This window comes from Cynocephalus volans, chromosome 1 (assembly GCF_027409185.1).
Source record: "Cynocephalus volans isolate mCynVol1 chromosome 1, mCynVol1.pri, whole genome shotgun sequence".
Classification (NCBI taxonomy): Eukaryota; Metazoa; Chordata; class Mammalia; order Dermoptera; family Cynocephalidae; genus Cynocephalus; species Cynocephalus volans.
In genome coordinates this window covers 233977719-234004090 of record NC_084460.1, presented here as the reverse complement: position 1 = coordinate 234004090, position 26372 = coordinate 233977719, and the positions used below count along the sequence as shown (strand labels likewise).

Genomic DNA, 26372 nt, shown 5'->3' with positions numbered 1-26372 from the left:
GCGATGTTGTTTCTCTGGTTTATTGAATCCCAGTCTGCTGACCAGAGGTCCCTGTCTTGTTATAGGCACTGACCTGAAGTATGCATTTGTAAAAACAGTCAGTTTGGCATAGACCTCCTGTGGGAGTCCTGTTGACACAAATACATCACCATCACAGGCTGTAAACAATTGATCACAAAATGGAATATTCTTTGTTTTTTTTTTTTTTACTTTTTACTTTCCCTGATATCCTTCCCTTTGTCTTCCTTTTCTGATTTGTCTTTTTCAAATTTTTCTTTTTCCGGTTTGGTTACACTATCATACGAAGGTGGAGAAGTGGTGGAAGGTGTCATATCTGTCTTCTCTGGAGTTGAATTTTCATTTAGTTTATCAATGAGGGTATCTTCTTTGATAGGTGTTCCATCACATTCTTTGCCTTTGTCTTTCTTATATATACTTGAAACTTTCTTAACTTTTTGTTTCAGGAGGTAGCGTCTGTAAGCCCTCTGGATAATGATAGCAGACACCTCCTCTTGTTTGCGTTTCAAAGTGGTTGTAATGGGCTCATAAGAGACTTTGGAGGGGTTTGATGCCATGAACCGCTCTTCCATCTGTATTCGAAGGGCATCCATCTCTCCACTCTCACCCAAAACACGCTTTGTAAAGGCAAATAGGATGTCAAGACAATGGATCCGGTCACCACTGACCATGGGCAGATCCATGGCAATGAGCTGGACTTTGTTTGGTTTTGCTATGAGAAGAGGAGGATCCAGAGCAGCTGCAAAATCTGAGAGCTTGGAGAACTCTATGAACTGGGTTGCATCGGGATCAAACTTCTCCCAAACCTCGTAGAACATCTCAAAGTCATCCTCACTCAGGGGCTCTGCACTCTCTTCAGTAGCAACACTGAAGTTCTCCAGGATGACTGCGATGTACATGTTCACCACAACCAGGAAGGATATGATGATGTAACTGACAAAAAAGAAAATCCCAACAGATGGGTTCCCACAGTCTCCCTTAACTGAGCTTCCAGGGTGATCTTTTTCAGGGTCACAGTCAGGAGGTCCACTGTTAAGAATAGGTGCTAGCAACCCATCCCAGCCAGCAGAGGTGGTAATTTGGAACAGGCAGATCATGCTGTTGCCAAAGGTCTCAAAGTTGAACATGTCATCAATTCCAACCTCCCTCTTGACATAGGCAAAGTTGGACATCCCAAAGATGGCATAGATGAACATGACCAGGAAGAGCAGGAGGCCGATGTTGAACAAGGCAGGGAGGGACATCATCAAAGCAAAGAGCAGGGTGCGGATACCCTTTGCTCCTTTGATCAGACGTAGGATTCGGCCGATCCTGGCAAGACGGATCACACGGAACAGGGTAGGGGACACAAAATACTTTTCTATCAGCTCAGCAAGAAACATACCTGTGAAAAAACAATAAACAACAAAAATAATGTTATAGTTAATAGCAGAAAATAAATTTTACATTATAAGATAATCACTACCTAATTTTACAAAATGTAGACATGAGAATTAGGTATATATGTGTGTGAGTATGTGTGTGTGTATGTGTATATAGATATATATGAAAATAATCTGTAATATTTGTTCCATAAAATAGAACTGTTTGGTATGTTTGGTGTTACAACATTAACATCTTTATACTAAATAAAGACATTAATGGTCATTTTTTTCTAGTTCAAGAAAAGCATCTATCAAAAGAATGATTTAATCGCTGAAGGCTTAAAGATATAACAAAATATACAGCAATCAAACACAGAAATGGATTTATATTTCCAAAATTAGTGTCCTATAATTTGCGTAAGATCTAAAGGATAAGACATGTGACTTTGGATCAGAAATATGGAGAGTTCTTATCCTTCTGAGATGGTTATTATTCTATTTTATTCGGGAGGAGGCAGAATGACGTGCAGGAGAAAATACAGGCTTTGGAGACAGGCACACTTGGGACTGAATCCTGACTCTTGGATTTTATACGTCACTAAATGGCAATATAGCAATTTTGTTGCTGTTGAGTTTGTTGTTAAATTTATCATTTACTGAGTCTTCTTTGTGCTAGGCACAGTACTACATTCACTTGCATAACCTAATTTAATCCTCACAACAATATTTTACAGAAATATTCCCTGGAAAACCAAGGATTGGAGGGCTAAGGTAACTTTCCCTAGTTCACGGAGCTGGAAAGTAGAGGAAATAAGGAAGCCCTAGATTAGATCTGTATGACCCTCAATACAGTCATCTCTTAATGACTGTATTACTACCTCGTAGCACTGATGTGAGGATCACATTATTACAATGTTCTTTCCCACTAGAGAAAGTAGTATAAATACTGGTAACATTTTTCTCTCCATGTATACGCTCCGTTTCTACAAACAGGCAGACCCTTGTCTTAAATCTTTTTATTTAATTCTGCACCTCATTTAATATCTTACACATAAACATTTAATATATATTGATGATAATGAATCTGTTTTGGATTTTGGAGCAAAATGTCTACTTCTAAAAAGGAATATTACATGCCATAGAAAACTGAACCCAGAGGTAACATGAAGCTTATATATGTGTGACTATGTATTTAAATGCACATACACATTATTCCAATTATCAAAAAGATCATATTTATGGGTTATTTGACTACTGGTAATGATTTGTGGTGTGTGTGTGTGTGTGTGTGTGTGTGTGTGTGTGTGTTGTTTATTCAAAGCAATACTTGTCTATACCACAGGAGTATAACTGAGTACAGGAGTATTATGCCAAAGATGCAGTTATTGTTTTGTGAAATGAGATATTATAAAAGGAAGCTGAAAATCATAAATTTTTTTACACCATCATTTCATGCACAGCATGCAATCAGAGAAATGACAAACTGAATAATGGACTATTAGATTTTTATTGGAAAGTTTGAAACGAATAAGAAATATTAGTGAAAAACACCTCTAAAGTTTTAAAACAAATTTTCACTACTAAATTCCTTAATTGGGTACAAGCACCTCTTCTTACCTACAATGGAGAGAATGACCACCACAAAATCAAAAATATTCCATCCAATGGTGAAATAGTAATAACGAAGAGAGATCAGTTTCAGCACACATTCTCCAGTGAACAGAACAATAAACACCAGGTTAATCCAGTACAGAATGTTTGTCATTTCTTGACTCTGGTCATCAGTTTCTACCATCATTGTGACCATGTTGAGGCAGATAAGAATCATGATGCTGATATCAAAGACTTGTTTGGTTACAAAATCAAAGACCATTCCTTGGAATTTGTTCTGGAAAAAAATTATATATAAAAACTCATTGAGAAATTAAAAAAAAATCTAACAACTTATCTTATTTTAACAAAGCAATATGAAAAGGTAGCTTTCATAAAAACACACCATTTTTTTTTATTCTTGGAAGAAAATTTTATATATTGGAATATCCAACTCTTTTCTAACGTATTTATTTTATTTATACTATTCATGATGCCAGATTTTATAAATTGACTATATGTTAAGAACTACCTATTATTTCTCAGTGCCCAGAACATCATCATGTGTATGATGGACAGTCAGTAGTTATTTGCCACTATAGTAAATCTTTTTATCCCATGTGTTGGGGGTAGGTAGGTATTAAAATTAACTTTATTTTTTAAATTAGCTTATTCATTGTTACAAATCATACTTATTCTTTATGCCCCTTATCCAATCTCTCCCCTTCCTCCCCTTCTCACTTCCCCTTCCCTCTCCCCCCTTCTAATAGCCATATATTTGTTCTCTCCATCTGATAGATGAACCTTTCCTCTGTTGGCTTGTTGCCTAGATGATCTGTTCAGTACTGAGACAGGTGTGATCAAGTCCTCCCATATTATTGTAAATCAGATGCTTTTTCTATTACTCTGGAGTGTGTGGAGTGTGCTTTGTGGAGAGACAAGACCTCTTTTTTTTTTTTTTTGGTGTCTGCTGCTGCTGGTGCCTCACCTTAAAGACCTAATAAACAAATACTTAAATATTTCTCCAGATTTTCCTCTCATTCATATATATATATATAATATATATATATTAGTTTCTGCCTTTAGATTCTACCACCAAAGCCACAGCATCTTAAACTCCATCTTAAAGTTCAGTTGAGAAAATAGTTTAAAATTATAGTTGAAGAAAAAGGACATTAGTGGAAAAACTGGTGAGATCCAATTAAGTTCTGTATTTTATTTAACAGTCTTGTACCAAGGTTAATTTCTTAGTTTTGATAACGGATCTATGGTTATGTATAATGATGTTAAAATAAAGGAAAGCTGGGTGAAGATTATATGGGGTAACTCTGTAAGAATAAAATTATCTTTAAAAAGTTATAGTTTACAATTCAGATATTCAACCTTTGCCATAATCAACTTGAAATTATTTCCAGTATTAACTGGCTTAATGTCTTCTAGTGAAATTAAGTTATTAACTTGTAAACAAGCTCTGGTCATTGGATCCTATTTTGCCCCATTTTGCCTGTTTCTCAGAATTTCTGATGCTCCAGGGCTTGGGTCTTCACTTAACCTCTGTTAGGCTGTCTTTCTCTACCTTCTCAACTAGAACAAGTGATGCTCTGCAACCTGTACATTTAATGACTTGCTTTCACAGATCCTGATATTTTTATTGGTTTGGATTCTCCATACTAGTGTTCTGCTGGCTCCCTCTTGTGAGGCTTCTATTGCTTCCAATTGAAATTCTTGGACATCAAACACCACCTGTTCTATTTTGTTTTGCTCTTTTCTCTAAATACAAAGTTGGCCTGCTGGACTGGATTTCTATTGCGGCAGCTGGGTCTGTCCTCCCAGGGCCTCCTTCAACCTAATAAATGTGTCTAACTGCAGTTCCAACCCTTCCTTCCTCGTTCTAATTTACTGTAGCCTACCTTTCCAAGTCTTCTATATTCCCCTTGTTTCTTCCTTTCTGATACTTCCTACCTACCACTCTTATTAAAATACTCAGGTTCTACAATATCATCTTACCTTGCTTATCAGACCCCTCTGTCTAAAACACACTCCCCCCACCCCTTCTCTGTCTGGTGAGATCTAACTCAGTTTTAAGTTTCAAGCACTCTGTGCTCTCAGAAAACTTTGTGCTTTAATCTATCATAAAATTTATGACATTGTATTGCAAATTACTTTCTCTTATTTGTTTAATTTTAATTTTCTTTGTCTTCCACTTGTTTGGAGTCTCCCCAAGGGCAGAGTAGTGTCATTTTCCTCACAGATACAACCCCTAGGTTGTAGTAAGTTCAAAATACACTAAAAGCAGAAATTCAATCTTTATTGTCATATCAGCATAATTAATAAAAAGCTCCTTAGATTTCCTGCTCATGTAGTTTTCCTATGGGATACCTCAATGAACAGCTCCAACCCTGAGCCACTGATTGCTCTCCAATTTAAACCCTAGGGTGGAGACTATGCTGAAAGAAGCTGTGTAACCCTGAAGGCCTCGTTCACCAAAGATTTATATTCTCTAACTTCATCTTGGCCCTTAATGACAGTTAGCAATCCTTTGGCCCTCACTTGCTCCCAGGAAAATTCTAGACTTCTCAGAAATTTGCTATTTCCTTGGTCTCTATTCGTACTCCTTTTTTGAGACTATTGAAGTCAATCAGTGTACAGAAACTCTTCTACTTCCTTTTGTACTTCATGTTATCTTGATTTCCACATTCTTTTCATACATAACTCCATTCTCTTTTTTCTCCATATTGCAACGAATGTGTGTTGCTTAATTAAGACCAATTTCTTCATACTCACGTAATCTTGATTCATTTAATCCAGAAACCCTTGTGTCTACAACTCACTAATTCAAGTACATTACTATTCTCTGCTGATATATTTATTTCCATGGCTTTGAGGTACACATTTTTCATATAGGGAATGTCCTCTGCATTTCTTCCCATCCATTCAAATTGTATTATTTTTCAAAGACTAGGTTCAAATTGCATATTCCTTAAGTTTTACCTAATATAGCTATCCACTTTCTTTGAGCTATTGACTGACTCACAAACTAAACACGTGATCATAGCCAGTTTTATATTGTCACCAATGGATTCATAGAATCAAGATTCCTGGCAACACTGGATTGCCTTACACCACGTATGCCATGGGGGAGGATTTTGAGACTTAATATTTGAACTATTCCTGCAGTAGTGCTGGAGGAACTCAGGAACTCTCCTGACAGCAATTCCCTGCAGCAGCCAAACAGAATCAGCAGTCATTGGCAAATATACAATTAGAAATCATGAAAAGCATGATATCATCTCATTTGGGGCAGGATAATAGAAAAAAAATATGAGTATGAGTTTTGGCTATTTTTTTTAACCAGAAAAAACAAAACCTGTGACCTGTGCCACTAATGATTCAATTCAATCTGCATAGTTGGACAGAAAATGGGGCCTATATGAGATGTACCTATTATTCCAATCAGTCCCTACTGCACTTGGAGAACAGTCAGTATTTCCACATTATGTATATATGTGTGTATTTTCTTCTCTTTGTTATTAGAAGCTCCTGAAAGACATCGATTCTTTGTGATACTATTGGTATTTAAATCTGAAAAATTTTTATAAATATTTTATATATATATTTTATGTTTACATATAAAATATGCTGTGTTATATAATATATATGTTATGTATATATTAAATACATGCATTCAGGCTATTTAAGCTAGCTAGTCATATTAAGGTAAAAACTTTGTGTTACAAATTCACAAAAATACTGTTTTCCAGTGATTTTGGCTGTGAAAGTGACAGATAACATAGCTTTAACTGGCAATGAAAGTATGCTATTCTTACAGCAGGCCGAGGTATGGGTTTTTGTGGTTTCTTTGAACCCAGTTTTTTCATTGCATTGTAGTATTTCTTCTGTTCTTCCGTCATAAAAATGTCTTGACCTCCAAAGTAAAGAAATGAAAGCAAAACTTGTTAAAAACATGTTCTTTGATAGCTATAAAATCCACCTTAGTAACTTTGTGAAAATTGGCTCCCACATTATATTCTAATGTTGCCAAAATCTGTATTTATGGAGGTGCATATATTCAATATATAAATTATGCCATATTAGTCATATTTCCTGACTGGAAATATCAAAACGTTCTACCTGAATTATCAATTACTTACAAACTTACAGGTTGTTTAATCTTTCAAAATGTTTTCTAAATTTTATATTCTTTTCTTTTGGTGAGTGCATTTTGGAGCCTAAAGGAAACAGTGAGACATATTTAGTTCACATTTTAGAGCAAAGATGAAGTTTTAATATACTTATCTTCTTTTTCTGTTGGTTGAAGTTATCTATGATAACACCAATGAAAAGATTCAGGGTAAAAAAGGAACCAAAAATAATAAAAATGACAAAATAAAGATACATATACAGATTGTCTTCATACTTGGGTTGCAATTCTACCTACAAAATATAAAGAATGATAACCATTAGATCTAATACTTGTTTCATAAAAAGCACATCCGTGAATTTTCAATTCTTTCAGCATGTTTCAATCACTGGAATGAAAAGAAACCAACCATTAAACAAATTTTTATGAACCTTTAGATCTAACATGATTGTTGAAGAATACTGCAAGACTATTCACTGACTTGAGAAAATAAAATAACTTGTAGAAAAGTCAGAAAAATTATAAATAACTTCACCCCAAAATGCCTAGAATATAAATGCACTTTTCCTTTGTAAGCAAAGATCCCAACACAGTATGCAAATTGAGGATTTCCTCTTCTTACAGATGGGATGTTAGAATCAGACTATTCAATACCTTTGAGATTTACTTTCTCTGACTCAGTTTCCTCATCTGTAAAATGGCAATAATAAAACCTAAACCTCACAGAGTAGTGTGAAGGTGAAGTATATTAATATATGAAAAGTTCTTAGAACAGTGCCTGTCCAGTAGTAATTGCTAAGTGTAAAGAGTTTGATATATTCTACACACATTTTTTTAGGTAGGCTGGAATCATTACTGTATATGTGCATATAAGTGTCAGTAGGATTTATCTTTTCTGAAAATGAGTCTGTTGATCCATGTTGTTCAGTAGACACTGTTTCTGTAACAATGATAATCTCTCTTGCCCAGCTCACTTTTGATTTGAGCTTTGGTTATAATCTCTAGCTCAGGTCTCAGAGGACATTGTTCTAACCAACTCAATTAACCAGTCACTGCTGATAATGGATGCAGGTTATGACCCACTGTGTTGTGAAATCAATTTAGAGGGTTATGACCAACAAAATATGTTTTTCTAATGAAATAGAGTAGAATAGAAAATTTCAGAAATGTTGTAAAACTACCTATTCTTTGATGAAACTTTAATTATGTGTATATGTGTGCAGTGAACAAAGATATAAATAACATTTTAAACCTTTTAAAATTACATATAATACACATACAAGAAAGTGCATAGCATACAAATGTAAAACATAATTTATTTTTCTTAAGTGAAATTCACAAATGAAATTCACAACCCAGAACATTGTCAAGACCTCAGAAACCCTTAGTGTATCCTTCTCAAACATGAACTCTGCCATCCCTACTAGAAGTAATCATTATCCTGAATTTTATGGTAATTATTTCCTTGCTTTTTCTTTAGTATGCATTTTCTAAGTATGTATTTTCTAAGTATGCATTCTTGAACAATAAGCTTAGTTTTGTTGCTATTTGAACTTTATATAAATAAAATCATAATATGTGTGTAGTTTCTTTAACTCATTGTTATATGGTTGTATATGGCTGTATTCATTCATTTCCATCACTATATAATTCAATTATTTGTTCATTTCTACTGCTTTTGAGTTGTTTCCAGTTTTTTGCTAGTGCAAAAAAAGTGTTATGTTGATTCTTGTGCATATATTATCCTACACATGTGCACAAGTTTCTATAGGATATATCGCTAAAAGTAGAATTGCAGGGTTAAAGAATATCTTAAACTTTATCAAATAATGTGATAGTGCCCAACTGTTTCTATTTAATTTTTTTTAATTTTATTTTTTGTTTATTTTTTTGGTGGCTGGCTGGAATGGAGATCCGAACTCTTGACCTTGGTGTTACAAGATGGTGCTCTAACAACTGAGCTAACCAGCCAGGCCCAACTGTTTTTAAAGCAATACTTATCCAATTTTCTCCCACCGGTATTGTATGAGAGTTCTTATTGCTCTTTATCCTTGGTAACACTTGGCATTGTCAGACGTTTTAGTATTGCTAATCTGGTAGGTGTGTAGATAATGTCTCATTTTGTTTTAAATTTGCATTTCTCTGATGTCTAATAAAGGTAAGAGCCAGCAGCTTTTAATAATTCTAGTGGCCAATCGAATTTTATCTTTTGAATTTGCTTGAATGACAAGAAGTTTTGTATCAGTTAGAGTATACTAAGTTGTTAAGGAAGAAACTGAAAGTAAGTTGCATGTCATGCAGACTGTTGATAAGGAGGGAACTTTGAATGAGTTAATCACAGTGGTGGAAAACTACTGTAGAAAGTGGTTATGAGCCCACTGATTGTAGTCAGAGTTCAGAAACACGATCTACCACTTAATGTGTTAAGCCTCTTTACTTCGAAGGTAAAATGGAGTTAGTATCACCTGTATGATAAGGTTGTTATTTAGTATTAAATGAGATAACATAAGAAAACCCTTAGAGTAATAAATAATAAATTATTATTATTCAGAAAAATCTTACAGCTGGGATTCTTGATAGCACTTACAGAGATACAATGCAGAGTTTTAGCATGCATGTTCTCTTCCCCTCCCTTCTTCTATCTTTTAATAAGGTGGAAAAAAAAAAAAAAAAACCTCAGGAATTCTTCATTCAGAAAGCTAGTTGCTAGTACTAGGGAAATAGCATTTTGAGCTTAATTACCATGCTCTGGTGTACCAGAAATCAATCTATTTTTTCTAAACTGTCATTTCTTCCCTCATTAAATAGTAAGAAATTAATGGAAATTGTAGAAAAATTTTCAAGAGTACTGATGTGTGTACGGTAGATTATGAAAGCCCCTCCCTTCTACCACATAGCCTCACCTTCCAGAGAAAAATGCTATTATGTTTTTTGTTTGTTTATTTTGTTTTTTTTTTTTTAAATTTTATTTTGTCGATATACATTGTAGCTGATTATTGCTCCCCATCACCAAAACCTCCCTCCCTTCTCCCTCCCCCCCTCCCCCCCAACAATGTCCTTTCTGTTTGCTTGTTGTATCAACTTCAAATAATTGTGGTTGTTATATCTTCTTCCCCCCCCCCCCCCGGTTTGTGTGTGTGTGTGTGTGTATGTGTGTGTGTGAATTTATATATTAATTTTTAGCTCCCTCCAATTTATTTTGTTTCCTGACTTTTCCTCCACCATTAGTCTTGTTCTTCCTATTACAAGGGAGGTCAGAACTGGAGGAAATCTATGACAGATGAAGAAAATCGCCTCTGAGGGCTTATGATGCACAAATGGCCAGGACTACCAGAGCTAAAATAAAATGTCTCATTCTGCAAATATGGTGAATAAATTTTTAAGTGTCAGGTGTCATGCTAAATACTGGAGAAGACATGTTTGAAGATTCACAGTGAATGAAATAAACATTCTATCAAATTTTGAAAGAAATAGTGTAAGACTAAACATTTTATTTTTATAATATAGACGTACTCTATAAATTGTTCCATAGTTGTATTTTATCAACAATATCACTAAATTTCAGTGCTGTGGTAATATTCACTCAATCAAATTTAAAAATTTTCTTTCTAAATAGACTTACATTTCGTGAGTCAACAGCTGCATACATAATGTCCATCCATCCCTTAAATGTGGCCTGTAAAAAAGTCACATCATTTAATTTTTTCCCTCAAATTATAATTTTAGAAATAAATGAGGTAATAGAGTAACTGACCACAATTAATTCAAATACAAGTACATATAAAAGTTTGAGGTTAATATTTAACTTCCTTGGGCACTATTTTATAATATATGCATTGAAAACATGTCAACTTTATATTCTTCCATTGCATCTTTATATGTATATTCAACATTTGTAATTCAATTGTGATCTATAACAACAATATGCTATCGCAAAAAAATATCTGCAGTTTTTGACTCTGATTTGATTACAAGACTATAATGTGAAATGTGATAAAAGAACTTCATGTATATATTGCCAGCATGAGACAAGTTCAAAAGTATGCTGCATTATTTGATTTTAATGCTTTCTTTTCCACTTATTTTTTTTCTAAATAGTATCATCACCAATCATGAGGGTTTATTCTTGAAGATCTCCTTAATATTGTTGAACATACTATTTTGAAGCAATTATTCTATGCGAAAAAGCACCTTCCTAATTTGAAAACAAATATTTTCAACTGCACTTTACTCTTTTAACTATTTGTTTTCTGTTGTGTGGACATAGTAATCCTGAAAATAAAAGTCTTGTAAGTTTTTCCAGTTCCTTAGTGTCACAGGCTCTGTCCCTCCCCTAACCATTTCTACAGTATTGGGCATTGCACAGATGAATCACCTCAGGGAGCAAGTTGATAGGACATACTGTAGTCAGTTGAGGAGCTGAATGAATTCTTATGAATTTATAGCAAATGTAACAGTCTTGATGGGAAGGTTTTTATTTGCAAGATCAGTGTTCAACCAGTAGGCAGGAAGATGGAAATGGGGTGGGAGTCCAGGTTAGGGTATGAAGGTGGGGGATTTGGTTATGGTGGTGGTGAAGCTGGTGGGTGAAGACTTGATAAGCATTTGGATACCGTCTGGTATTTGAGAAGGAATCCAGAAACCTACCCTCTCTCCCCCCACACACCTTTCCAGCCACCCCAGGACCAGCACTTCTACTATGCTCAGAGTAGGGATGGGGGAAAACAATGAGACCTATATAGAAATCCCGGTAACAAAGCTACCTAATACATAGCCCGAGAGACTAAACTTTGTAGAGCCATCTTGTTTCCAACACGGTACAGAAAAGACAGTTCAGCAATCGCTGAAAAAGAATCTAGGCAGATGGGCCTAAGGAAGTATTTGCAAACACTGACAAAGAAAAATTTTATTTTATTTTATATAGTTTATTGCATCTATATAGTGTTCCTAAAAAGTATTGGCATTTTTGTTTTAATTGCTTTTTTAAAAAAAATTACTTTTAATTGACAAATAAAAATGAAATATATTTATCCTGCATAACATGATGTTTTGAAATATGTATACATTGTGCAATAGCTAACTCAAGCTAATTAATATATGTTTTACCTCACGTACCTGTTTTTTGTGATGAGAACACTTAAAATTTACTCCTTTAGTGATTTTCAAGTATACAATACATTGTTATTAACTATAATCACCACATTGAACAACAGATCTCCAGAACTTATTCTTCCTGTCTAACTGAAATCTGTAACCTTTGGCCAACATCTCTCCTCCCACCGACACCAAGCCTAAGCCCTGGCAACCATCAGTCTACTTTCTACTTCTATAAATTTGACTTTCCGCATGTAAATGAGATCATGTGATATTTGTATTTCTGTGCCTGGTTTATTTCACTTAACATAATGTCCTCCAGGTTCATTCACGTTGTCTCAAATAACAGGATTTCCTCATTTTTTAAGGCTGAATAGTATTCAATTGTGTTTATATACCACGTTTTCTTTATTCATTCATTGATTGATGGACACTTGGGTTGCTTTTGTATGTTGGCTATTGTGAATAATGCTGCAATGAATATGGGAGTGCAGAGATCTCTTTGACATATGTCCTTTGGGTATATATCCAGTAGTGGAATTGTGGAATCATATGGTAGTTCTATTTTTAATTTTCTGGTTTCTACAATGGCTGCACTAGTTTACACTTTCACCAACAGTGTGCAAGAATTCCCCTTTCTTCATATCCTCACTGAAATTTGTTATCTTTCCTGTTTTTGATAATAGCCATCCTAAGAGATGTGAGGAGCTATCTCATTGTAGGGAAGAAGAATTCTAGACTCATTTTAATTATACATCACAGAGAATAATAAGGTGGTAACTTACTACTTGAAGTAGAGAAAGATATCCCAGTCCCACGTTATCAAAGTTGACTTTCACATTTTTCCACCTGGCAGTTTGATTGCTTTCTATGAGGGCTTTACATTCACTGTAGTTGTTGACCACGCTTACATCAAACATCTCTCCAGTGGTGTAGTTAATACAATGGTAGAACTTGCCAGCAAAGAGATTCACTCCCATGATACTGAATATTAGCCAAAAGATCAGACAGACCAGAAGTACATTCATTATGGATGGAATGGCTCCTAGAAGAGCGTTTACAACAACCTGGCACAGAACGAGAAGGAAAAATAAGTGAAAGCTAACAACGAATATATACTTATTTTCAAACATTATAAAAAGAGTAACAGTCAAATGATAGAAAATATATCTGTTCCCAAAGTTGAATATTGGATAGAAGCTAGGCTCTGGGAGTTCCAACTAGAAATTTTTAAATTGTAATTTAGAAGAGTATAAAATAAATTTTATATTGTAGAATGTTTTCTCAAGAGGTAGGAATATACATGTGGCAAATTTTCATCAAGGAATAAAACTAATAAAAATGGCAAAAAAATAATAAAAGTACAAATAGTGACATGAGCATAGAAGTAAATATGATACTTTTAAAAAACTCATCCAAATTATACAATTTACTATACAAAATTTGAGGGTAAAAAAGAATAATTTGGGGGCCAAATTCTACACAGAACATACAAAAATTATTCTAGTACTAAAAGTTTGATTTTTTTGTTTATTAAATCTACTACTGCAAAAACAGTGATTTCAAATTGATAAAGTGAAAAAGAATTTAACAGCTAATGATTCCTCTCTATGTGCAAACACAGACAAACAAACACGCCTACACAAACCAATCATCTCTGGTTGTGTTTGCAACATTCAGATGAAGTTTAAGTAGCTATTCTCAAGTATCACAAAAAGCTTCATTTTCTAAAAGTTCCTTGTGAACAGCTAAAGCCACTGAGATAGGGTATCATCATTTTCTAGATGGTGAGGGCAAGAGGTCTCAGGTTGTCTGCACCTGGAGATGACAAATGTCAACACAAATTCCTCCCTGTTTCTCTGGACCACCTTTCTAAATGAGTGTTAGATTTCTGCAGTTGACCTACTTTTTCGCTGTCTCAGCCTGTGTTTGAGAATCAAAAGGTCAGATTCAGACCTTAAAAGGCTCAAAATACATCATACGGAACAGTGAAGAAATAATGAATAATTATTTTTAAAGTACATTGAGTAGGATTTTAAGTGTAAGGAAAGGAACATAAGCATTCATGGTTCAGATGAGCAGCCTACAGAACATGATAGAGATTTCCCCCACCAAGCGAAAATCTGGCTAATTAGAAACGACCACTCAGGCATTATATTGTGTCTGTGTCTCCAACAGTGGCAAGTTTTACGTACATCTGATAAATATTATCACTGATTGATCAGTTACGACAGTATGAACGTAAAGACACAATTTCTCCATTGATTTATCATTTCTGAGGTACAAAGTATCAGTATGTTCTCAATTATAATTCAAACAGATTCTGAAGCATGTGGTCTTACCCTCATTCCTTCAAACCGGGATAAGGCTCTCAATGGCCGCAGAGCTCTTAGTGTTCTAAGGGATTTGATGGCACCAAGTTCTGAGTAACCCAAGGCATTTGCAGTTAAGCTAACCAATGAGACCTATACAGAGAAAGCATCACAGTTTTTATTGACAGACAAAAATGTCTACACAGTTAACCTTACTCTATGCAATGAACCAGTAGTTCTCAAATTTTAGTGAGTTTCAAAATCACCTAGGTGGCTTCTTAAAAACACTGAAAGCTGGCAGAATCTGACATAGTAGGTTTGGGGTGGGACCTGAGAATTTACATTGATGCCAGTCCCCATGTGAGCTAATGACGCTGATCTGTGAACCACTATCATAGTTTATAAAAAAGTTTATATTTTGCAAACCACTATCATTACATTTATAAAAAATAAGCTATACATATTGTTTTCAAGATTCTTGACAGAAAAAAAAATTAATTAAAAGTAAAGCCAAAAAAAAAAAAAAAGAGAGAGAGAGAGACAGAAATGTGATCTTCATTTACAGGTCTGTAAAACTTTATTTCTGTGTCATTTCTCATATTATTTAACAGACCTGAAAGGAAAATTAAAACCTGGTACAGAAGTAAAGGATGCAGACCACTGGGGAATCTGAATATAAACACATTCAGAAAAGCCCAGGCCTTTAAACAACAGCTTCATCTTTTTGCAAATTTCAGTCTGAAGTGCATAAAATCATTAATTAGGTCAAATAAAATTAGTGACCAAAAAAAAAAAAAAAAATTGAGATTTCGGTATAACTAAATAGAATTGCCAGAAAATGTTTTCTTCAGTCATTCATACTATACTAATATAGGTGATAGAAATTCTAAGATCTCAGCTAAAAAAGAAAAGAAAAACTGTCACAAGTGGCAAAGAAATGTCTGATTCCTTTTGAAAATGTATATAGAACTTATTAAAACTATACAAGCTAAGAAATGGTATTTTGTCCTAAAGCACACCCAAACTTCAAAAGCAGGTAAACAAAAATAGATGTGTAATGCAGCTTTTAAGAGTATGGTGTTAATAGATATTTGAAAAAATATGATTTTTAAGAAAAATAAGTGAAGCACATGAAAATTGTTATAAAAAAACTTGACTTATTCACACTAATTTTGCATATGCAAAAGAATTTGAAATTGAAACACCTAAATATAGAAAAAAATTTGAGCTACAAAATCTTATCTGAAGTGGTTTTTATATAGTCTCCCTAAAATCTAAAGTATTAGGCTTTGTAAATTTCTTTTGACAGGTAACTGAAAAATAAGATTACTGAATTATGAATTGTGAAGATTTTCTGTAGATAAGATATGAGGACCCACGGTACTTTACCTTCTCTGAAGACAAAACCAAAAAGAGATAGGCATAAGTTAAAGGATGAAAGATAAAAGTTAGACATATTAAAAATATTCTAAGCAGGGGAAATATTTATCGGCTGATTAAAACAGGTGATAAAATATTGATTTTATGTGACTTGTGTAACTAAATGTGAAAAGGAGATACATTAGGCCTTCTCTTCCTGGGGCACTGCAGCAGTCCCCCAGTTGGTCTTTTGGGCTGGAGAATAACCCCCTTCTGTTACATCATTCACACCCCACCAAACTTCTCTCCCTGAAAGAACAAGCGGGTCTTGTCACTTCCCAATTGGTAATTCTTCAACGGCTTCCTCTTTACTAAATCATAAGTTCAAATTTCTTTGGATGGCATCTCTTTGGATGGTTCTTCACATTGTTTTCTAACTTGCCTTTCTTACCTTACCATCCAGTTATAAACCCTTTCCCTCACCCTCAAGGACTGCTGCTTGTTTCTTAAACATGTCACGCATCAGTGTTTTAATGCATTGCTTTCCTCCCTATTCTGCACCTGCTGATGTGCTCCTTTCCTACTTCCTCAAGTGAAGCAAATGACACTTCTAACGCAGGTGTCAACTTGTTACTGTATACACTGTATCATATTTGTCCTCACTGATATTTGACTGGAAGCTCCTACAGGACCAGAAAAATGACTTATTCACATTTGTGTCTTCCGTAACAGAATAGATGAACAATAAATAGATTTGACTTAGAGAAAAGTATTGACCAGTTTAATATACTGTTATAATAGTTTTTCTAAATGTAAAATGGTAAATAGCAGAGTGTGTTAGGTCATATGAGTGCTAGCTGCAGGACAACTAGATGTCACCTAAGAATATTTTTATATTCAAGTAGTGTTAACATAATACTTTTATCTTTACATAGATATATGAAATATCAAATAATTTTTACTATAAATAACCACATACAGAAAATAGAGAAAAGAAATAGTATCATGCATAATCTCATTATATGAACAAAACAATGATTATAGTTTTGGTGTATTTTTCCATTGTTTGTAATGTTCAAAAGTATGTGATTTTAAATATTATTTATTGTCTTATTTTATTGCCAAAAGATTTTTAATGTAATTCTGCATGTAACCTTTATATGTTACATTTAATAGTAGATTTGCCTCACATTCAATTATTTTAAAACCTTGTTATTTCTGGTACTCCACCTTACTTTATTTCAACACCAATGTAGTTTAATAAAACCTTTAAATAATTGGTCAATAGCCAATCTGTTTCTCCATCATACAAATCAAGTGATGTCTCTTGTTTTTTTTGACTTTCAAATTTTATTTGTAATTAATAATCCATCTGTGTGACAAACACTTCTTTCTCAACAGCCTCTAATAATAAGGAAGACTAATGTCAAAGATGCCTGTGAAGAATTTTAATAGTTATTTTATGAAATGTGAGAGTGAAAAAAGCAAACTTTCTAAAATAATATATTATTTTGCATAATTTGGGTTTTCAAATATTAATTTGAAATGAAACCAATAAGTATAAAATATGGCATTTGACTGTTTCATCTATGAAAGTACATGTATTTAAACTGGCAAAAAAATGTTTTGGGGCATCTTCTCATTGGGAAAATGGTAAACATCACTTATTTGGGATGATGCATTATTTACTGGTGCCTACAACGTGGCAGACACTGTTGCTAGGACAGGTACATGTCATCACATGCCAACGAGTGAAACAGGAAACTGTAAAATACTCACATCAACGATCAGGAAGTCCAGCCAACACCAGGCATTGGTAAAATACATTTGAAAACCATACGCAACCCACTTTAGAAGCATTTCCAGGATGAATATGTAAGTAAAAACCTTGTCAGCATATTCTAACATGGTCTTAATGGTTTTTCGCTGCTCAATATATATATCTTCAAAGGCCTGCAAGTGAAAAAGTTCTATTTTATTCCATTGTCATAAACTGTGGATGGAAGGCTTAGTGTTTCTCATGGCTACCTTCTGCTTTATAGCTATCTGTACACAAATGACTATTGACTGGGCATTTCAGTCAACCAAGGAACTCAAGTAATTTAAAAATTTTGGTATCAGAGTGCCCCAAAAGAACGTAACATTTTTCAGAAACTGCAGGCTGCTTCTCTCTTGAGTAGGAAGCAAAAAGTCATCTGGGATTAGATGTGCTCTGTTCAGTGCAGAGTCACTGGAATGTGCTCTCCCAGTATTGCAAATATAAGGCAAGGAGGCAGGCCCCTCAGTCTGGGGAAAAGGGAAAGGATTATCATCTCTCACTTTCTTGACTCTCTCTCTCTCTCTCAGCATGTGTGTGGCTGTATGTCTGACAGCTCTCCCTGCCATCATTTTGTAGAGTTCTTGAGAATGGGTAGCAAACTTATTCACAGGAACCCCTGGGCCTTCTGGAATAAAAAGACCATTTATGTAACTTATCCTATTATAGGAAAAGTGATCAGGCTGAGCTGGCAGCCTGGATCAAGGACAAAGGAATTTTTTTTTTTTAAGTGAACAGTGGTATTCAAGTTTGTGATCAGGGCTCAACGCAAGGGCCTAAAGGGTTTTGGGTTCAGTTTACAGCTGATGCTGGAAGACCCTTAGAGGCCAGCCACCATGCCAGCATGTTTGTGCACGTTGGTGAGCTTTGACAGGTAACTGAGAATGAAGAGCTACCACAGCAAGGGCACTTGTCGTGGATAAGACTTCATAGTTTCCTTTCTTGGCATTAAAGCAAGACTGACTCTCACTGAACTGAGTACATGTCAGGATGCAGGATTCTTAGTCAAATCAGAAGTGGGCTTAGAGACTTCCAGTTTCAATGCAGTAATCCTCCTCATGAAATTATCTCACCAAACACTCTAGTAACTAATTGAAAAAAAATTTTTTTAAATCAACCACATTTGTACTACCAAATGTGAAAATCGGTCACATGATTTTCATTATATTAATCAGTATTTTGACCAAATTGACCACTCCATTGAATGAACTCAGACATAAATTAAGTCTGTAATGCTTTCACTTTGTTATTAGTCAGTAATTAAGTTAGCCTACTATTTGCCATTCACTGTAGTTGGCAGTACTGAATATGCCTGGATGAGACAGATGTGTTTCCTGCAGCATGGAGCTTATGTTAAGCAGTTTGATATTTAGCTGATAACTCCATATCATATCTACATAGTCATTTTTAATAACTACTGTCTCAGATGACTAAAAGTCAGAAAGATCCTTCATTAAATATTACAAGTAATCCTGCTGAAAAGAGTTTGATTTAATCTGAGAATTACTCCAGACAAAATATTAAGAGTTGCTTTTGATTGAGCTGCTTACCCTGTGCTAAACAAATCACACATATTTTCTCTCATTCTCACAAGCATCATATTTAAAAAATGGGTCATATTATATGACAAACTCACTGCCAATATCATCCTCAATGGAGAAAAATTGATAGCTTTTCCCTTAAGAACAGGAACAGGACAAGGATGCCCACTCTCACCACTCCTACTCAACATAGTGTTGGAAGTACTAGCCAGAGCAATCAGGGAAGAAAAGCTAATAAAGGGCATCCAGATTGGGAAGATGAGGTCAAACTGTCCCTGTTTGCAGATGGCATGATCCTGTATATAGAACAGCCTAAGGACTCTACAAAATACTCTTAGAGTTAATAAATGATTTCAGCAAAGTTGCAAGATACAAAATCAACATGCAAAAATCAGTAGTATTTCTATATTCTAACAATTAACTGGCAGAAAAAGAAATCAAGAAAGCTAGGCCATTTACAATAAGCACCAAAAAAATAAAATACTTAGGAATAAATTTACCCAAAGATGTGAAAATCTCATGATGAGAACTATAAATCACTGTTGAGAAAAATTAAAGAGGACACAAGAAGATGGAAAGATATCACATGCTCTTGGATTGGAAGAATTAACATTGTGAAAATGTCCATACTACCCAAAGTGATCTATAGATTCAATGCAATCCCCATCAAAATTCCAATGACATTTTCCTCAGAATTGGAAAAAACAATCCTAACATTCATTTGGAAGAACAAAAGACCATGAATAGCCAAAGCAATCCTGAGCAAAAAAATTAAATAAATAAAGCTAGAGGCATAACACTACCTGACTTTAAACTATACTGCAAAGCTACAGTAAAGAAAACAGCATGGTACTGGCATAAAAACAGACAAACGGACCAATGGAATAGATAGAGAATCCAGAAATCAACCCATGAACCTACAGCCATCTGATCTTTGACAAAGTTGCCTAGACTACACACTGGGGAAGGGACTGACTCTTCAGTAAATGATTCTGGGAACATTGGACATTAATATGTAGGAGAATGAAACTAGACCTGTACTTCTCACCACATACCAAAATCAAATCAAAATGGATTAAAGAATTAAATATACATCCCCAAACAATAATACTCCTTAAATAAAACATAGAGGAAGCACTTCAGGAAGTAGGATTGGGCATAGACTTTATGAATATGACTCCCAAAGCACAGGCAACCAAAGGAAAAATAAACAAATGGGATTATATCAAACTAAAAAGTTTCTGCACAGCAAAAGAAAATTAACAGAGCAAAAAGATAACCAACAGAGTGGCAGAAAATATTTGCAAAATATACATCTGACAAAGGATTAATAACCAGAATATACAAGGAACTCAAACAACTTAACAGCAAAAAACAAGTAACCCAATTATAAAAATGGGCAAAGGAGCTGAATAGGCATTTCTCAAAGGAAGATATATGAATGGCCACAAGACACATGAAAAAAATGCTCAATATCCCTCAGCATTTGGGAAATGAAAATCAAAACCACTTTGAGATACCATCTCACTCCAGTTAGGATGGCTAATATCCCCAAAACTGAGAATGACAAATGCTGATGAGGATGCAGAGAAAAAGGAACCCTCCTACACTGTTGGCGGGACTGCAAAATGGGCAGCCTTTATGGAAAATGGTATGGAAGTTCTTCAAACAATTACAGATTGATCTACCATATGACCCAGCTATTCCACTGCTAGGTATATACCCAGAGAATGGAAATCTTTATGTCAAAGGGATACCTGCACTCCCATGTTTATGCAGTGCCATTTACAACAGTCAAGACTTGGAACCAGGCTAAATGCCCATCATGAGTGGATAAGGAAACTGTGGTATATCTACACAATGGAATACTACTCTGCTATTTAAAAAAATGAAATACTACCATTCGCAGCAACATGTATGAACTTAAAGAAAATTATATTAAGTGAAATAAGCTAGGCACAGAAATAGAAATACTGCATGTTCTCACTTATTTGTGGGAGGTAATAAAAATAAATAAATAAATATACAAACAAACGGGGGTTGGGGAGAAGACAGAACAATCACAACAATTCCTTGATTTTGTTAAGATAAGTGAACAGATATGATGTTGATGGGGGAGGGGAGAGAGAGAGGGAAAAGAACGAATTGGCAAAGGGACATGAAAATCGACTATATTGTATATTGATAAATTAAAATAAAAATTTTAAAAAAATTAAAAATATTTTTAAATGGGTGACATGAGGTTCACTGAAGGGAAAGGGAAAGGGTTTCAGGTAAAAGGTGAAGGAGTGATCATGTATCACCTACCAGAGCTCCACTGCTGAGCAGAATCATGAAGACAATGAAGGTTTCAAACCAATTGTGTTCCACTATCTTATAGCAAGTTTTTCTCAGATTCCACCAGAGCTTCCCTTTGCCTTCTTCTATGCTTATCTGACAACACTTAAACTTCCGCACACAGTCTAAAATATTTGAGAGTAAATGTAGAAAAAACAATCAGTCTTTGATTATGTATATTTGTGTTGGTGGAAGATTCATCTCCATTATTACCTGATACATTGTAATTGCCTTTATTTTTTTAATATGGTTTCCACTTATAGAAATCAAAATAATCTATATGTTTTTTAATCATTGGCTGAAATATCTATTTGTATGTTTTTAGGATTATTATAATAAATTATATTACATTATAAAAACATATTATATAAAAAACAGAAAAACAGAAAGAAAAATAAAATTACCAGAGTTGATATTTTTATCCTGCCCTTATGCTATGAGTGTAATTCCACTCTATAAGAACATCATATATATTTGAATTCTGATTAGTTCACTTAATGACATAATATAAATATTTCCCGTCATATTACAAGTAAATGATTTGTGAAAGATTTCATAATATTTCTCTAAAATTAGAATATCTTATAATATTAGAATATCTTATAATAGATATCTCTAATATCTTATATAGTAATAAGATTACTAGAATTTATATAAGCATTCCACAATTATTGAATATTTAGGCTGACTTAATTCTGGCCATTATCAGTAACAATGTAATAAATATGTGTAATTTGTGGGCCACTAGATCAAGGGCTCTTCAACAAATATTTATTAAATACCTGCTGTATTCTAATAGTTGTACTGGACGAATTATACTATAACATGTAAAACACAGCCTTGTCCTCAAAGAATGTGTATTTTAAATAGGAGATTTGTCTACAAATTCTATTGTTTTAGAAAGCAACAGTGATCACAAGACAAAGTATTATGACAGTTCATTGGTAAAGTTTAATTTCAGAGCTTTATGGAGGAAGTGAATTTGGGGCTAGATCTTGAAGGATGTATAAGAATCATATCTGGAACATGAAGCTGTTAAGAATGGAGAAACAATGATACAAGCAAACCTTAGTGACAGGAAAATCTGCAAGTTGCACAGAAAGAATTGGGAATCAAGACCAGAGAAGTAGCTTAGAGCCAAGGGTTTTAGGTGGTTTGATACACAGCATTATTATTATAAAACATAATTGATCCACACCTCAAATAACATAATTTCAGCTTTCTTTAGAGAATCCTCTTGCAATTACTTCAATGACATGTTGCCCTATGTCATAACTCATAGTATATTTTGGCACTTTTATTATTCATTATCTTCATTCAAAAATAATAAAAAATATTTAACCCTGACTGACAGGCAACTGTTACTCAAGGACAGATTTAAATGTATATTTATCAATTAGTACCCATTATAATATGACAAAACGGTAGATGATAAATTGCATCTTTCACTTTCTTTCTTATTTTTTTCTATTATTTTTCAAACCTTAAGGGAGACATATATGATTTGGCTTACTCTCCTGTCTTCTCGAAGGCCACAGAAAGGCCAGTTAGCAGCATTTCTTAGACTTGAACAGGATCCACAAAACTAAGAATATCTAATTACATAAATTAAACTTTACCTTTCTAAAAATGGCCTTGTTTTGTTATAGAAAAAGCAAAAAATTAGCAAATAAATAGTTAGATTCATAGATGACTGTAGATAGATCAATAGATATTAGACAGATGGTATGTAGATGATTAATTAATGGACAGATAGATAGAAAGATGGACAGATAAGAGGAGACCAATGACCATATTTGCTATTGTTTTGCTTACCTTCTGTAAAACAGGCTTCAGGTTCCAAGGATTCTTCAGGTTCAACCTCAGGTTGCTCTCCCTCAGCGGGAGCTCCTATATCAACTGTGCTGCCTTCAGATGAACTAGTTGCATTTAGCTTCTGAAAATCAATCCCACAGAAAAGGTTTTAAATATTTTCTTTAATATAAATGTAAAAATTCATAAGATGTGACCATAAGTCTTCTTTATGCATATTCTTGATCTGTAACTTAAGAATAACTTTAACATGATGCAAATCTGCTTTGGTATAGATGTGGGGTCACAAGATTAGATACAGCACCATAATACATATATATATTTTTTTCTTTAAAATATGGTGCTAACAACTGAAATAACTTTTGTTTAAGCCCACATATAGAGAGTCTGAAATAAAATCCTGCAGAAAGATTATGTAAACTGCCAGAGTCATATGGTCATCTGTGATCTCGCTTTTGTGAATTAATTTGAAAATGGTATACTTTGTTTGATTCTAAAATTGTGACCCAACCAACAAAAGCTGCACAAGTGTATTTTCATGTCAAATGCAGAAAAGATTTGATCAAATGCACATAAACAGCAACAATCTAAATTTATCCACTTTTCATTGACATGAAAACATATACTACTGGTTGTTATTAAATATATTCTATAATATTCTATTTCTGAAAACAGCAGCACATTGTTAGCTATATAGCAAGAGCTGATATTTTGCATTCTCTTTGGCCAATGCACTCCCGTGTTTCATTGTGCATTTGGAAACTACTTGTTACTCTGGCACTCTTACCTGTCCTGTCAGTACAGGAAGAAATGAATCTTTGGTTGTTGTTTAGTTTTCCTTTAAGGTAAATCAAGTATCACCCAAGGAAAAATATAATAGAGAGGAATTGTCTTAAATCTTAAAATGCGATAAACTTAGCCAGGTCAGGCCATACTTAGGATCAGCACCAATGAAGGGATTTCAGTCTTTAACTTGGTCTTAAAATGCTGCAGGAATGATGCAGGGCCAGGTGTGAGTGCCACATGGAATCAGAGTAGTTTGGGCCACAGCATTCTCAGACCTGTCACAATGTTATTACCATTAGTGCATAACATTAGGAAATGGTTGAGCTGATAAGAGCTACTTTATAAAGGGGATGAGGTAAGCACATGATAAAATGCACACTGAGGTATGTTAAACTAGAATAAAATGGATGCTGTAGTCAGTGCTGGAAATATTCTACTCATATTTGGGCTAGGATTGCATGGATTTTTTCTAAGATGATGGTTTCTTTATTGTATAAAAATAATTTTCTTTAGATAAAGTATTGTATTTTCTTAGCTTAGTCCTGATGAAATAAAAATCTTTATCTATGATATATATGAGATTAAAAATGCTTTTGCCTTGTGTAATTTAATAATACCAATGATAGAAGCATAAAAGATATTTCTGCCATCATAGAATTGGTTTGGGGATTATTTTGTAATTTCTCCAAAATTGTTAAATCAAAGATTATATAAGGTGCTTGAAGGTTATCAATTTTCTTCCCTACTCATCAGGTATATCACAATACTAGACAAATAAATAATATCTTTGTCATTAAAATTTGAATATATTTTGTTTAAAGATAAAATATCTAAGTGAGAAGATTTTTACAAATATTCTGGTTTTTTAGACTTTTTCTAATCTTCTATCCTTTGTCTTTGGATTAGACTCTGTCTTAGATAAGTATAGCTGTGTTTATATACATGTAATTGACTAAGAAATAACTAGAGTATTCTGTCACCTAGTTCACATCTAGCTGTAATGTATTAGGAAAGTGACAATACTGATCTTGTCATTGCAGAATGCTCAAACCTAACATAGGTAATCAGAAAAACTGAAGCTTAGTCACATCTGATCTAACTACAGACAGCCCACAATAAGAAATAGAAAGTATTCCTTTTAAGAATAAGAATCACACTGTAAACACAGAATGGGGGATGGGGGGACACTTGGGGTGGGCCCAAGGGGAAAATGAGGATCCATATTCGGGGTGCTCCACGTGCTCAGGCTGGCTCTGGTGAATGACGGTATCAGAGTCTACGTCAGATCTGAGTAAGTTGTGGGTGCTCCATAAAGATTGTTCAAAGTATGAATGGACAATTCAATAAATGAATAAATTACTTCATAACAGAATGAAGGCTAGCCCTTGACAGTGATTGGGGGAAGTCACCAGACACAATGTATTACAGGAAATGCTAGTTCAGAATGTTCAAAAGTTTCCATAGGATCCTTATAACATCAACTATCACTCCTACTGCTGAGAAGCTGGGTTGCTAATACTGTGCTTTAAATGACTTCGGAAAGATCTGAGTCACCATGGCCATTTCCCTTCTTCACTGTCTATTTTGCAACAATTATGCTTCCTCCCTTTCATAAATTCTCCCCCAAAAATCTGTACTCCTAATTTCTTTCATTCCATATTCGCCCCCCAATAGGCACCCTAGGTTGTTCATAACTCTTTTTGTGGTTTATTATACATTTTGGCCTTTGTTTGAATATGGGTCAAATTATTTCAGACAGATGGATCTGGTCTCCCTAGCATGCTTGTAAGACATTTGAGGGCAAGAACCATGCACTCTAAGCCCTATGGATAATTCAGCACATATAGTTCAATACTAGCAGAAGACTGAATTGCCTACATGCTTTTCACTAAATATTGAATGGATGAATGAATTGCTAAGTAAATTGTCTGTTTTCAATAGCTTGATCAAATTAAGAATTCACCAGATAGTTTGGCCCAAGGTTAAAATGAGAGACTATCAACCAGAGTTTGCCGAACTTGGGTGAAAATGAGAATCAACGAGAAGTTTTTCAAAAATTGCTTTTTAGGGCTGATCTCTGGAAATTCTAATTATGAAAGGCACTTCAGTATTTTTCTCTTACTTACATCATACTAAAAATAAGGGAATGAACATTGTTCCCTTTTATTTTAATGCAGTGCTTTAGTACTGATGTTGAATTAA

General features: G+C 34.3%; 1 protein-coding gene across 10 annotated transcripts in view; it reads right to left on the bottom strand.

Annotated features, from left to right (window-relative positions):
* Positions 1 to 206: 206 nt before the first annotated feature.
* The window catches only part of LOC134385671 (sodium channel protein type 2 subunit alpha), an 88587-nt gene continuing 62421 nt past the window's right edge, over positions 207 to 26372 (bottom strand). For 7 of the 10 annotated variants that reach the window (XM_063107432.1, XM_063107434.1, XM_063107445.1 and 4 more), the window contains exons 17-26: positions 23388 to 23508; positions 21543 to 21697; positions 17658 to 17831; positions 14550 to 14672; positions 12993 to 13274; positions 10736 to 10789; positions 7269 to 7406; positions 6800 to 6904; positions 3000 to 3270; positions 207 to 1402 (exon numbers count right to left, since the gene is read on the bottom strand). In XM_063107432.1, the coding sequence (XP_062963502.1) occupies positions 207 to 1402; positions 3000 to 3270; positions 6800 to 6904; positions 7269 to 7406; positions 10736 to 10789; positions 12993 to 13274; positions 14550 to 14672; positions 17658 to 17831; positions 21543 to 21697; positions 23388 to 23508 (2619 nt within the window). Of the gene's footprint in view, positions 1403 to 2999; positions 3271 to 6799; positions 6905 to 7268; positions 7407 to 10731; positions 10790 to 12992; positions 13275 to 14549; positions 14673 to 17657; positions 17832 to 21542; positions 21698 to 23387; positions 23509 to 26372 lie in introns of all 10 variants that reach the window. The other 3 variants (XM_063107449.1, XM_063107430.1, XM_063107455.1) reach the window with 1 other exon arrangement.